General features: G+C 51.5%; 1 protein-coding gene across 3 annotated transcripts; it reads left to right on the top strand.

The window, feature by feature from the left end:
• The first annotated feature begins 322 nt into the window (after positions 1 to 322).
• Positions 323 to 11,015, top strand: KYAT1 (kynurenine aminotransferase 1). Of its 3 annotated transcripts, XM_069873433.1 has the most exons (14): positions 323 to 476; positions 2,118 to 2,239; positions 4,506 to 4,564; positions 5,501 to 5,651; positions 5,928 to 6,077; positions 6,441 to 6,527; positions 6,955 to 7,083; positions 7,363 to 7,483; positions 8,181 to 8,257; positions 8,483 to 8,572; positions 9,017 to 9,203; positions 9,402 to 9,478; positions 9,557 to 9,643; positions 9,996 to 11,015. In XM_069873433.1, the coding sequence occupies exons 2-14, from the start codon at positions 2,156 to 2,158 to the stop codon at positions 10,062 to 10,064; spliced, it is 1,368 nt and encodes a 455-aa protein (XP_069729534.1). In that variant the 5' UTR covers positions 323 to 476; positions 2,118 to 2,155; the 3' UTR covers positions 10,065 to 11,015. The 3 variants fall into 3 exon arrangements, with proteins under 3 accessions (XP_069729534.1, XP_069729535.1, XP_069729533.1); XM_069873434.1 differs by lacking the exons at positions 323 to 476; positions 2,118 to 2,239 and adding an exon at positions 2,264 to 2,416; XM_069873432.1 differs by lacking the exons at positions 323 to 476; positions 2,118 to 2,239 and adding an exon at positions 3,207 to 3,360.
• Positions 11,016 to 11,292: the final 277 nt, after the last annotated feature.

Here is an 11,292-nt window from a genome sequence, read left to right as displayed (position 1 = left end):
AAGAGTGACTGACTTAAAAACTCATTTTTCAAAATGACTGAAGGCTTCATTCAAAGGAAAATTCCCAGCCATTGCCGTGCCAAAGTAATTACAGCCATACCATAGAACTGATCCCACTAGAATTATGCAGGTACGAGCCTCCATCTGAAAGATATGCTGAGATGTTTTCCCAGGTAGCCAAAATCCTTTGGCAGCTCTGGTTCCAAGCCTCCAGGAGGAAGGGATCTGCTCCCAAAAGCCCTCTCCACTCCTGGTGCTTCTGAGAGCCATCTGAGATCTCCCATTCCCCGGTACGATTTTGCCCATCAGTGTTGTAGCTCGACTCCTGCCTCCCTGCAGCCTCTACGACTCCTCCCAGGAAGTCCCAACTGCAGATGAAGGATTTCAGACACAGGGCGAGAGCGGTATGAGCGCAAATACAGCCTGGGCGGTTGTGCCAGACTTCCGCAGCATAAGGCAGCGTAGCCCAGCTTGATGTAAGTTGGTTTTAATCCCCTGGGAGCTGCCTTGTGCCTACATGCGTGCGCTTGTTGGCTGCTGCTGTATTTGTCTGTTCTCCTGCTGTGGCTTTGCGCCCACACTGCGACGGGTTCAGGGCCCCCCTTGTTCCCAGAACCCTGCGAGTGGCCAAGCTGGTGCTTGGGAAGCACCAGGACGGAGGAAACGGCTGGTGCCTGCAGGCTGGAGGGCAGGAGGTGGTGAGTGACCAGTCCCCGCGGTGACCTTCCTGCTGTCACCTCCAAAATCCTCCCTGTGCTCCGAACCGTGCACCCCGACACAGTGAGAGGAGCCCCGGCTTCCTTGCAGGGAGCGTACACACAGCACAGCCTGAAGCGACCAAGCAGGAGAGAGGCTCAGGGTTTTTTCACTTTCTCAGTTTTTTTCACTCTCTGGTGGCTGACCCTGCTCCAGAACATTGTCCAGGGCTGGGGAGGTAAGGCAGAGGGGGTATTTTGCAGTCCTGAGCAATCTTGTGCCGCGGCTTCCCATTTTTCCATAAATTGCACTGTTTTTTTCTCACCTGGGTAAAGAGATGTAAAATCCCACTGGTCTCAGCTGAGAGCTGCTTTGCACTCCTGTTAGAAATAACATGATATGTAAACAGAGGGGACACCTCCTGCCTGTAAGGATGGGAAGCACACGAAGTAGTACCAAGAACTTACCTGTGGGCTGGCTGGCTTCAAACCTGTTTTAATTTATTTTTTGGCAGCTGGGTAATTAATTAATCCACAGCTGGTCAAAATGAGGGTGCACGCATCCTCCAGACTTGCAGCTTTTATCTGAAGTACCTAAATTAACATTAAACTGGTTTAGCTTAATTACCACCGGTTTAAGCAATGCTGTAGGATAGTTGAGGAGACCTGAGGTGAAGGAACAGGCTGCATCAGGCACAGAAATCAACTTGTTTGGGGCCTTGAAGGAAAGGTAAACACCAAGATCACTTTGAAGGTGGAAGCTGACATCTTGCTAATCAGAATAAAGCTTGGGATTTAACAGCCTGGAGTTGCTGCATCTGAGAGGCCAGAGATTCTCTAAACCAGCAGCACTCTTGCTTTGATTGTATCTGGAGAACATGAAGGATGAGGAAGAGGTGGGTTTACCCAGTGTACACCCCTAAGGCCCCTTGTTTTGCTCCCCAGCCCCAAGAGGCAGTGAGTCCAAGCAGCCCAAAGCACAGTTCCACCAGGGAGGAAGGTGAAGGGGCTGCAGGGAGGAAGGCAGAGGTGAGAGAGAGCTGAGATCAATGGAACTGGGTGAGAAGCTAATGCTGAATACTGAATTCCCAGAGGATGCCCTCTCTCTGGGGTCTGTACCGCTGTCCCCAGTGCAGAGGAAAGCGGGGAGAGCCTAGAAAAGGGACCTCGGGAGGCAGAAGCCATGGTTGTGATCCCGACTTCGTGCATGTCACAGGCACAAAAAGTACAGTCCCAGCACTGTTGGACGTTGCAGTGACAACGCACAAGGCAGCTCATTCCCTCTTTCCCTTTCCATGGCAGAATAACCACAGCTTTGGGGCTGAACCTGCCTTGTGCCCAGGCACATAGAGCCTTTGCTTTACCCCCGCCGTGGCTGAGCGATTTTCTCACCCCTCTACTTTGTCTCTGGGGGAAATGCAGGTCCGTGCCCGCAGGACTGAGACAGCAGGAGCCGTGGCATGCTCAGGAGAGCAGGACCGTCTCTGCGACACTTCTTGCTGGAGAGAAAGAGCAACGCTGGATATAGCTCACACTCCAGCGAGGTACAGAATGCCCAGCGTGACTGTTCCTGGCTGACAGCCTGGTCCCTGGCTCAGGCTGCAGCGGTGTAGAGCCCGCGGAGCTCACTGCCCAGGAGCGATCCTTGGCAGCGATGGCAGATAAGGCACGTCAGGAAAAGCCACACTGGTGCAATCTCCTCTGTACGTGCTCATTTCCAGGTAGTCTGTTGAAAGGGAACACCTCATATGCAAGAGAATATTCTTTATACAGGAAAAAGCTCGTTGTTTGTGGGGTTTCCTCTCCTGATGGTCTCTTCTGCTAAAGCCTCTTAGGTTGCAAAGTACTTGGGAAATATCAACATCCCTCTTAGAGATACAAACACGTAGAGTAAGGGAGTCAGTGGTAGAAGGTTGTGGCCACTAAGTCTTCTGCACTTGCACTGAACTATCCTGTCTGGCTGCCAGGCAAATAGCAACTGGAGAAACACGTCGTTTGGTTTGGGGAGCAGAACTGAAACAGATTTGGGGCTGTTCTCCAGCCCAATGGACAGTTGTCCATAGCAACAGTTTGCAGGCTGGGGATGGGATGTCAAAAGAAGAAAGTATCTGTTGTTACCCTTCCTGAAAGGGCTGGAGCAGTCAGGACCTTTCCTCAGAACTGGGAATTTCTAGGCTTAAAGCACCTTTTTCCCCAGTGACCCTTTCACACTTGCCAATGCTCTTAAATTCCCTGAACCGTGGCCAGCAGTAGCCCCACCACAAGAGAATCACGCTGGAGCCATTAATATTTCACCTCCAGTTGTCTTGTCAAGCCACAAATCCTTCTGTTCCTACCAAAATCAGCTCAGCACCAGGTCTTGCTGACTGCAGTATCCATGAGCTTGTGCAGAAAGAGCAAGGAATGGGGCTGGAGGAGAAGAGTGGGGCTCCCCTCACCCGGCGAGGCAGCGACTTCTGCTCACCCTTGGCTGCCTGCCTGGCACCACGGGGAGCACAGAGTCCACCTGGTGTCCTCTGAAACCCAGGGCTCCTCAGCAAGTTGTTTGCAAAGATCCCTAGTGAGGGCTGAAGCTGTACAAAAATCCAAAGACCTCAACACAAAATATCATTGGGGCAGTTTCAATATTCTGGTGCAGCCCTCTGGGACCAGCAGATGTGAGCAGGTAAGTGGGGAATTACTGCCACAGTCAAGCCTGAGGAGGGAGGCTGACCTGGTATCCTCACCTGGAACAGAAGAGCACAAACCTTGTCCCCTCACATCCCAGCTCTGCTGCTCACATCTCAGCTGTTCTCACGTCCTTGTTCAAATGTATTTTATTTGTTGTGGTGACAATCGTTTTCTTGGCTCGTTGCTTCAGAGATGCCCTCCTCACATCCCCACGGTGGCTCTTCTTGGTGCATTGAGCATCATTTGTCTCATTTGCTGTCTAGTTGCCTTTTCCCTGCACTGTTGAGCTACTAAATTCTGCCTTTGCTGCTTTTCATCATCCTCGTAATAAATTCCCCAGCAAGCACATCCTACTTTCTCCCACCGTGCCTATCCAACTGGAAGGAGGATTTTGCTTTCAACGTTTCCTGCTGTCCTTCTTTCCACCCTCCTTTGCCATGATGCACTTGGAAATTAGATCTGTCAGTCAGTCAAAAGGTATCTTGGTGTCTCCGTACATCAGACTGACCTGGTGCTGGGCTCCCCTCTTGCCATGAACTTTAGGTGCAGAAACCAGTGTTTTGTTTAGGACTGAGAACAACTCCCTTCATCAAGGGCTCCAGGGAGGGAAAGGAGCAAATACAACTTCTGCTACTCCTTAGAGCAGTGTGGAATAAAAATTTTTTTTTCTTCTAGGAAAAGGGGATATTTTGTGGCCCGTAGAGAACAAGTCCTTCTGATGGAGGACAAGAAAAGCTGTGGAAGGCAAAGCCTGAAGTCATTGGCCAGGCTCTTACAGCTAGGCTGAGCTCAGTTGCCCCACAATTTATTGCAACTGAAAATGAAGCTTAAGGTATTGCCAACTCCCCAGTGAGTGTTCACACGCTTCTTTTGTTCATCTGTTTTCTCAATTCCTGTTGAAACCTGTAAATGAAATATCCTTCTCTGCCAGCTCTTGTCTGTTTGATCTCTCACAAAAAGCATGTGAAGCTTCTTCCAGAAGCTGCTGCAACAGTGTAACTGCTCTAGGGTCAGCAACAACCCATGAAGCAATACTAAAGGGCACACCTTCTACTGGGAAAAACATACCTGGGGAGGTCACGTCCCCTTCATTGTCATTAGTAAAAGCTTTAAAATCATTCTCTTTCTCTCTCTTTGCAGGCAAAAATGTCAAAGCCAGTGCAAGCTCGGAGGCTGGAGGGAATAGATAAGAATATCTGGTGAGTTAAGACAATATCTGGTTTACCCTGGTGGTACATGTGGTTTTAGGCAGCCTAACACCAGAGAGAAACCACTGCAGCCACACAGCACAGGGCAGCATAATCTCCCTTGGCTACTTTGCATTTGTTCAGAAAGCACAGCGGGGCAGGTTTGTGCCAAGAGACTTTACCCTGGCAGAGCCCTGTACCTGCTGCTCACATTTTATGCCGTACCAGCGGGAAGGCAGGCAGGAGCACCTTGTAGTGCACTGCACTCCATCCAGCCCATCCACTCGAATGATGCCAGCAGCACCTAAATCCAAGCCAAGTCATTGCAGCAACTGGCTTCAGCGTCTTCTTTCAGCCCAACCTGGGGCACCGCAAGCAGAGGGGCAGGAGAAGGGATACTGCAAATGCTCTTCCCAGCCCACCAGGCACAGGCATTGGGCAAACTGCATGCTTAAAGGAGAGATTTTTATGGGCTTGCCTCAAAGCCTGCCGTGCCCAGTTTCAATCTACAATCTGCTGATGAGACAGCTCTTGTTCAAGGCAAGCGCTGAGTTCAGCCTGCTTTTCCCTCTGTGGAGGCCTTCGTGGTTTCTAGCTGCTAAATTTTGCAGAACTGAAATGAGTCTGAAAACCTGTGAGACCTCTCCTGCCCGTTCTGGTCTGATGAGCAGCAGTGCACAGCTTTGGCTTTGGCCACACACCCAGACAGCACAATGGCTGTTTCCTTCTGGAACAAATTAAAACCACTCCCAGTGTAATCGTGCTTCATCCTTGTCTGAACTGAAACAGGTCTGAAATGACCTCTGCTGGTCCTGTCCACCTGTAGCTCCACAGGAGGGACACCAACCTCACTCGCTTCCAAAAAGATGCTGGCAAGCAGAGCTGGTGCCACTGTGCTGCCAAGACCCTCTGTAAATGCTTTTCTTTATCTCCTTTTCTTCTCTCCAGGGTGGAGTTTGTAAAACTGGCTGCCACCTACTCCACAGTGAACCTGGGCCAGGGCTTCCCTGACTTTCCCCCACCGGATTTTCTGAAGGAGGCATTTGTGAGAGCCCTCAGCGAGAAGAACCACACGCTGCACCAGTACACCCGTGCCTTCGTGCGTGGACAGACCCTGCTCCTCAGCAACAATCCCCTCACTCTCCATTAGCCTTGGCTGCTTCACAGCAGAAATAAACAGGGCAAACCATCCAGCCAGGCTCAGCCCACCCTGCCATCCAGGGCTGTTTTTCCAGGGTGTTTGAAGCAGCCAGGCTGGAAGACGCCCTGCACATTCCATCACAGGCAGCTTGGCTGCCTAGGCCCCATCCAAGGGCTCATCCGTGTTTTAGGAGGCTTCTGCAACCCAATTCCCACCCCTCCTCTCACCCCACAGGGCCACCCACCTCTGGTGAAGATCCTAGCCCAGTTTTTTGGGAAGCTGCTTGGACGAGACCTGGATCCTATGACCAATGTGATGGTGACTGTGGGGGCATACCAGGCTCTCTTCTGCTGCTTCCAGGCATTCGTTGATGAAGGAGATGAGGTAACCCAAGATTTGGGCGTGTTGCACGGGCAGCCTTCCCCTAGGAGAGCCCATCCTGGCTGTGGCTCTGCCAGCAGCTGCTTTCATTGTCTTTTTCCAAAGCAGAAATGATTTTATCCCCATTCTCCAGTATCTGAACTTTCAAAGGGAAAAAATTACCTGCTGCAGGGCACGGCCTTATTTCTGCATAAGACAAAGAACCCCTTTTGCCCTGAGTGGTGCTGTACTTCCTGGTCACTGCCCATGGGCAACATCATTGCAGTAATTCAGGGATTAAAATTTCTTGTCCCTCCCATTGCTCTCCCTCCACCGGGGAAGGCCTGAGCAGGGCCAGGAGGGTGCTGATGTTTCTCATTCTTCCAGGTGATAATCATTGAGCCCTTCTTCGACTGCTATGAACCGATGGTGAAAATGGCTGGTGGGACGCCCGTGTTTGTCCCGCTGAGACCGGTGAGTGGATCAGAGTCAAAGCTGTTGAGGAATCATAGAATCACCAGGTTGGAAAAGACCCATCAGATCATCAAGTCCAACCATTCCTATCAATCACTAAACCACGTCCCTCAGCACCTCATCTACCCATCTTTTAAACACCTCCAGGGATAGGGTCTCCACCACCTCCCTGGGCAGCCTCTGCAGGGCCCAATGACCCTTTCTGTGAGAAATTTCTCTCTGATATCCAGTCTGAACCTCCCCTGGCGGAGCTTGAGGCCATTCCCTCTTGTCCTGTCCCCTGTCCCTTGGGAGAAGAGCCCACCACCCTCCTCTCCACAACCTCCTTTCTGGAAGGAAGAGTCGTAGCAAAGCGAGCAAAGAGATGAGAAGTAAGCAAAGTCTAGAGGTAGCAAAGCAAGCCAAGATTCCCCTCTGTTCTCTCTAGAAAGCTCCAAAAGATGGAAAATTGATGTCTAGTGCAGACTGGCAGCTGGACCCAGATGAACTGGCTTCTAAATTCAATGAACGGACAAAAGTCATCGTCTTGAACTCACCCAACAACCCTCTGGGAAAGGTAATGCCTCTGGCTGGCCACATTCGCAGTGTAGCACTGGCTTGACCTTCCTTGCACATAAGGGAGATGGGTTTGGTGGCAGCACCACACGCTGCACTCACTCTTCTGGTGATTTTAAGCCTGGTCTTTTGTGTCAGCAGTGGCTTCGACCTGTTAGAGCATCGCAGCCAGCTCCTGCCCAGCCTGCTCTGGGAGACGGTGCAGGCAGGGCCTGCAGCCTTTGCAGAGGGGCAGGGACAGGCAGGAGCCAGAAATGCTCCTGCTACATCTCTGCTGCAGGTATTCAGCCGAGGGGAGCTGGAGCTCATTGCAGACCTGTGTGTGAAGCATGATGTCCTGTGCATCAGTGACGAAGTGTACGAGTGGCTGGTCTACGATGGGAAGGAGCACATCCGCATCGGTACGGAGAACGGCTAGGCTGAGCTTGGGTGTCTCCTAGTGGTACAGCATCTTCAGGGAAAGAACTGTTGATTTCACTGGGGTCTCCTGGAAATTACCTGGGCTGCTTGCATGCACATCCCTGTTAGAGGTATTTTACTGCACATCAGTCTCAGCATCCAAAACAGGTCTTAATGTAGAGCCCTGACTTCCAGAGCCAGTCAGAGGAAACACAGCCTTGGATTCACCATGTGAGATCCAGAGCAAAGAACCCTTTGGCTCCAGGGAAACTGGGTTATTTTTTCCCCACACTTTGTAAAACCACAGTTTCTGGGTGTCTCTAGTTTTGGGACATCCATTTCAATATGATTTCAGAGGCTTGTTCTTCCTGTTGCTGTAACACGCGAACACCTTGCTGCAGGGTGATGGTGCTTGGCATCTCTGGGAGCCTCTGGGGCTGGGTGCATGCGTATGAAAACAATTAATTACAAAGAGATGCTCTTGAGAAACCTGGCTGCCTGCTTGGGATGTGTTGTGAGGCTCCTCCAGGCAAAAGATATGTTGTGAACACAAAAGGTCACCATTTATGCTGGGCAAAGACCTCCCACCATTATTAGTTATTATTACTAATAATAACCAGTTATTATTACTGGTTATTAGTGCAACCCAGAAGCGAGCACGCGGAACTCTGTCATTTGTGTTTCTCTCTTCATTGCCAGCCGGCTTGCGCGGGATGTGGGACCGCACGGTGATCATTGGGAGTGCTGGAAAAACCTTCAGTGCCACAGGATGGAAGGTGAATTCCCCCCGTGTGGTATCCTGTGCTCTCTCCATCCCTGGCCCTCTGCTCCAGGCCATGAGTCCCATTGCGCTGGGGCCACCGCTGCTGCACACTTGGCTTTGAAATTCAAGCTCTGAAAGTACCAACGTTCTGTCTGGAAAATGCAGTGAAGCCAGCGAATAAAGGGGAGCCTGAGCGGGTCCCCAGAGACTTACCACCTCTCTCCTCTCCTCTCCACAGGTGGGCTGGACTGTGGGACCCAACCGGCTGCTGCAGCATCTCCGTACCGTGCACCAAAACTCAGTGTATCACTGTGCCACCGTGGCCCAAGTAAGGCAGCTCCCTGCGACCGGCCCTGCGCTTCCCAAACCCCTGAACACAGGGGAGAGAGGGTCCTTCTGCCCACAGATGACCTGAAACTCAAAGACAGGGTGATGTGTGGTGCCCTGGAGAGGCTCCTTCCCCTTACCATGCTCAGGAGGAAAGGGAGAGTCCAGCTTTCCTGGGAAATATTCCTTATTTTGTATTGACATGCCTAAAGGGCCATTTAGGAGGAGCTGAAGGCAAAGAGCTGAGCTTGGTGCAGTGAGAAATCACCCCCTGCTTCCTAGTCATCTGTCACAGAATCACTAGCTTGGAAAAAAAACACAGGATCATTGAGCCCAACCATTCTTATCAACCACTAAACCACGCGTGTGAATTGTATCAGAGCAAAGACTCGGGTTCTTGAGTGAATCTTGACCATCTGCCCACTGGGCACTTCTCTCCTCACAGGACGCTGTGGCTCAGGGTTTCCAGAGGGAGCTCGAGCTTTATGGAAAACCAGACAGCTACTTCATCCAACTGCCCAAAGAGCTGCAGCAGAAGAGAGACTGGCTGATCCAGAGCCTGGATGCTGTGGGCATGAAGCCCATCGTCCCTGAGGGCACCTACTTCTTGGTGGCAGACATCTCCAAGTTCAGTGAGTCAGCACTGAGAATTTGCTCAGGCAAAGATGAGCAGGGGGGGCAGCTCTAGCGGGGACAGGAACGTGCATAAACCACTACCAAAGCTGGGAGGGACAACAGCACGTTCCCTGTCCACGCTCCCAGAGGCCCTGGGCTTGGCCGAGATACCTGGCAGCAGCCCCAAACTCTCTGTTGCTGTGTTTCTCCTGCAGAATCTGATGTCCCTGATGTCCCTGACTCCGACGAGCCCTATGACTCCAGATTTGCAAAGTGGATGGTCAAGAACAAGGTAAATGCACCTGGTCCTTTTTGCTGCTTATCAGTCCAAGAGCAATAACTTCAGCTCCGTGTGTTTTCCCCTTCCCAGGGACTTGCTGCCATTCCGCTCTCCGCTTTCTACAGCGGGGCCCACAAGAACAACTACAACCATTTCATCCGGTTCTGCTTCGCAAAGGTGAGTGGCAGGAAGGAGGGGGAGGTCAGGGTAATAATCTGGGCTGCTTTAATGAGATGAATGACAAGAAACGCACAGTGGATTGTCAAGCTTGCAGGCACGTGAGCTGAGCCAATGCCACCCTAAGCTTTGCTCTGTCGGTGTCCTACATTTCCTGGCCCAGGCAGGGAGTTTTCGGGGTCTATGTTGAGCAGCCCAGTGGCTGTGCCTGCCCTGGTGACACCGAACCCGTGTCAAACTAAACACGGGGCATTCGTGATGCTCCAGAATGAGAACAGGGTATTTACGACTGCCGTGAGGAGAAAGGGGATGCAGCTGGAAGCCGCTGACAAAACCTGTGGTATTTGTTTAGGAGGAAGCCACGCTGAAAGCAGCAAATGACATACTGCAAAAATGGAAACGGGAGAAAACGAGTCCCTGAGCACATCGGAGAGAAAACCAGGCTCTCCTTGGTCCTCACCAGCCATGACTGCTCTTCCTCCTTTCCCTTCGCTCGGCTACAAACTGTGATATATCCTTATTTTTGTGCTTCCAACCATATTTTCTGACATTTTGTCACTGTTAAAAGATTGCACAGTTCCCTGCAAGAGCTGAATCTTCACGCATGCTGCTAGTATTTGACATTTCCTCCTCTTACATTTAAAGACTTTGCTAATCAGTTCTGGGATGCATCCAGCAAGATACAAGGTAAGGATGGCTCCGGGAGTCTCTTCCACTACCAAATTCTGAAAAGGTGTTTCAGGACCTACCTCGAAGGCTCTGCTGGGGGGTTGTTGTGACTTCTCCTCCCCGCTAGTTCTGCTCCTGTGCCCCAGGAGAGCACCTCTACCAGCACCCAGGTTCCCACAGGACTGTGCAGTATCACCACCCATCAGCAGGTTGATCCCTGTAATCCTGAAAATTACAAAGCCAGTGAAATGCTGTCTCAATTAACAATTTTCCTGTTTTTTTTTCTGTGCATCTCTGGGGGAGGCGATCATAAATGGCTCCTCCTGGAAAACAGGCTTCCATAAATAGCCTTGTTGCTGCCAAACCTTTTTTATGCACCCCCCTAGCCACTCCTGGCACTTTGTCAGGGCTTGGCAGCATCACTCAGGCTGCAAAGCGAAACCCTCAGGCCTTTGACAGACGCACGTGGTGGCCAGGGAGGACAAGGGACAGCAGCCTCAGGCTGCTCCTGCTGCTGGTGGCCCCACAGCCTCCCACCCGCTGGGCTGGTGGGGCAACACAAGCAGCATTTTTAAAGCTAAATTCTTGCATCATTCTCGATTTTTGACCTGAAAAAGAATGTAAAACAGCCTCATCAATCACGCAGAGTTACGTGCAAAAGACTTGTGGCCGTTGAATTATTAAAGACGAATTACTGCAATTATTGAAGAGTAAATGTCTCTGTAATGATTAAAAGGCTGACGCAGCTCTCCTGGAGAGCTTCTGTCACCCATGTTGTGTCCCGCAGTGCTGGCTGCTCATCCCACCTGGGCTGGCAGGCAGAGGCTCACAGGTTTGCGGACTGAGGCTGGTGGTACCAATCCCCTCGGAGCCAGAGCTGCAGCGCCTGTGGGACGGAGGCGAATTCTGAGGGCACCGCTGGAGGCCCTTTGGCACCCACACAGTCGCCAGGCGCTGGGAAAGCTGCAGTCACCAAAACA

Source organism: Phaenicophaeus curvirostris, chromosome 20 (assembly GCF_032191515.1).
Source record: "Phaenicophaeus curvirostris isolate KB17595 chromosome 20, BPBGC_Pcur_1.0, whole genome shotgun sequence".
NCBI lineage: Eukaryota > Metazoa > Chordata > Aves > Cuculiformes > Cuculidae > Phaenicophaeus > Phaenicophaeus curvirostris.
Note: the sequence above shows the minus strand (reverse complement) of the source record. Positions and strands in the feature narration are given on the sequence as shown.

Excerpts from the sequence above, each read along its gene's own strand:
- KYAT1 (XM_069873433.1), top strand. The coding sequence starts at position 2,156 with ATGCTCAGGAGAGCAGGACCGTCTCTGCGACACTTCTTGCTGGAGAGA. Across the intron at positions 6,528-6,954 it reads TGTTTGTCCCGCTGAGACCG|AAAGCTCCAAAAGATGGAAA; the intron begins GTGAGTGGATCA and ends TGTTCTCTCTAG. Across the intron at positions 9,204-9,401 it reads GGCAGACATCTCCAAGTTCA|AATCTGATGTCCCTGATGTC; the intron begins GTGAGTCAGCAC and ends TTTCTCCTGCAG.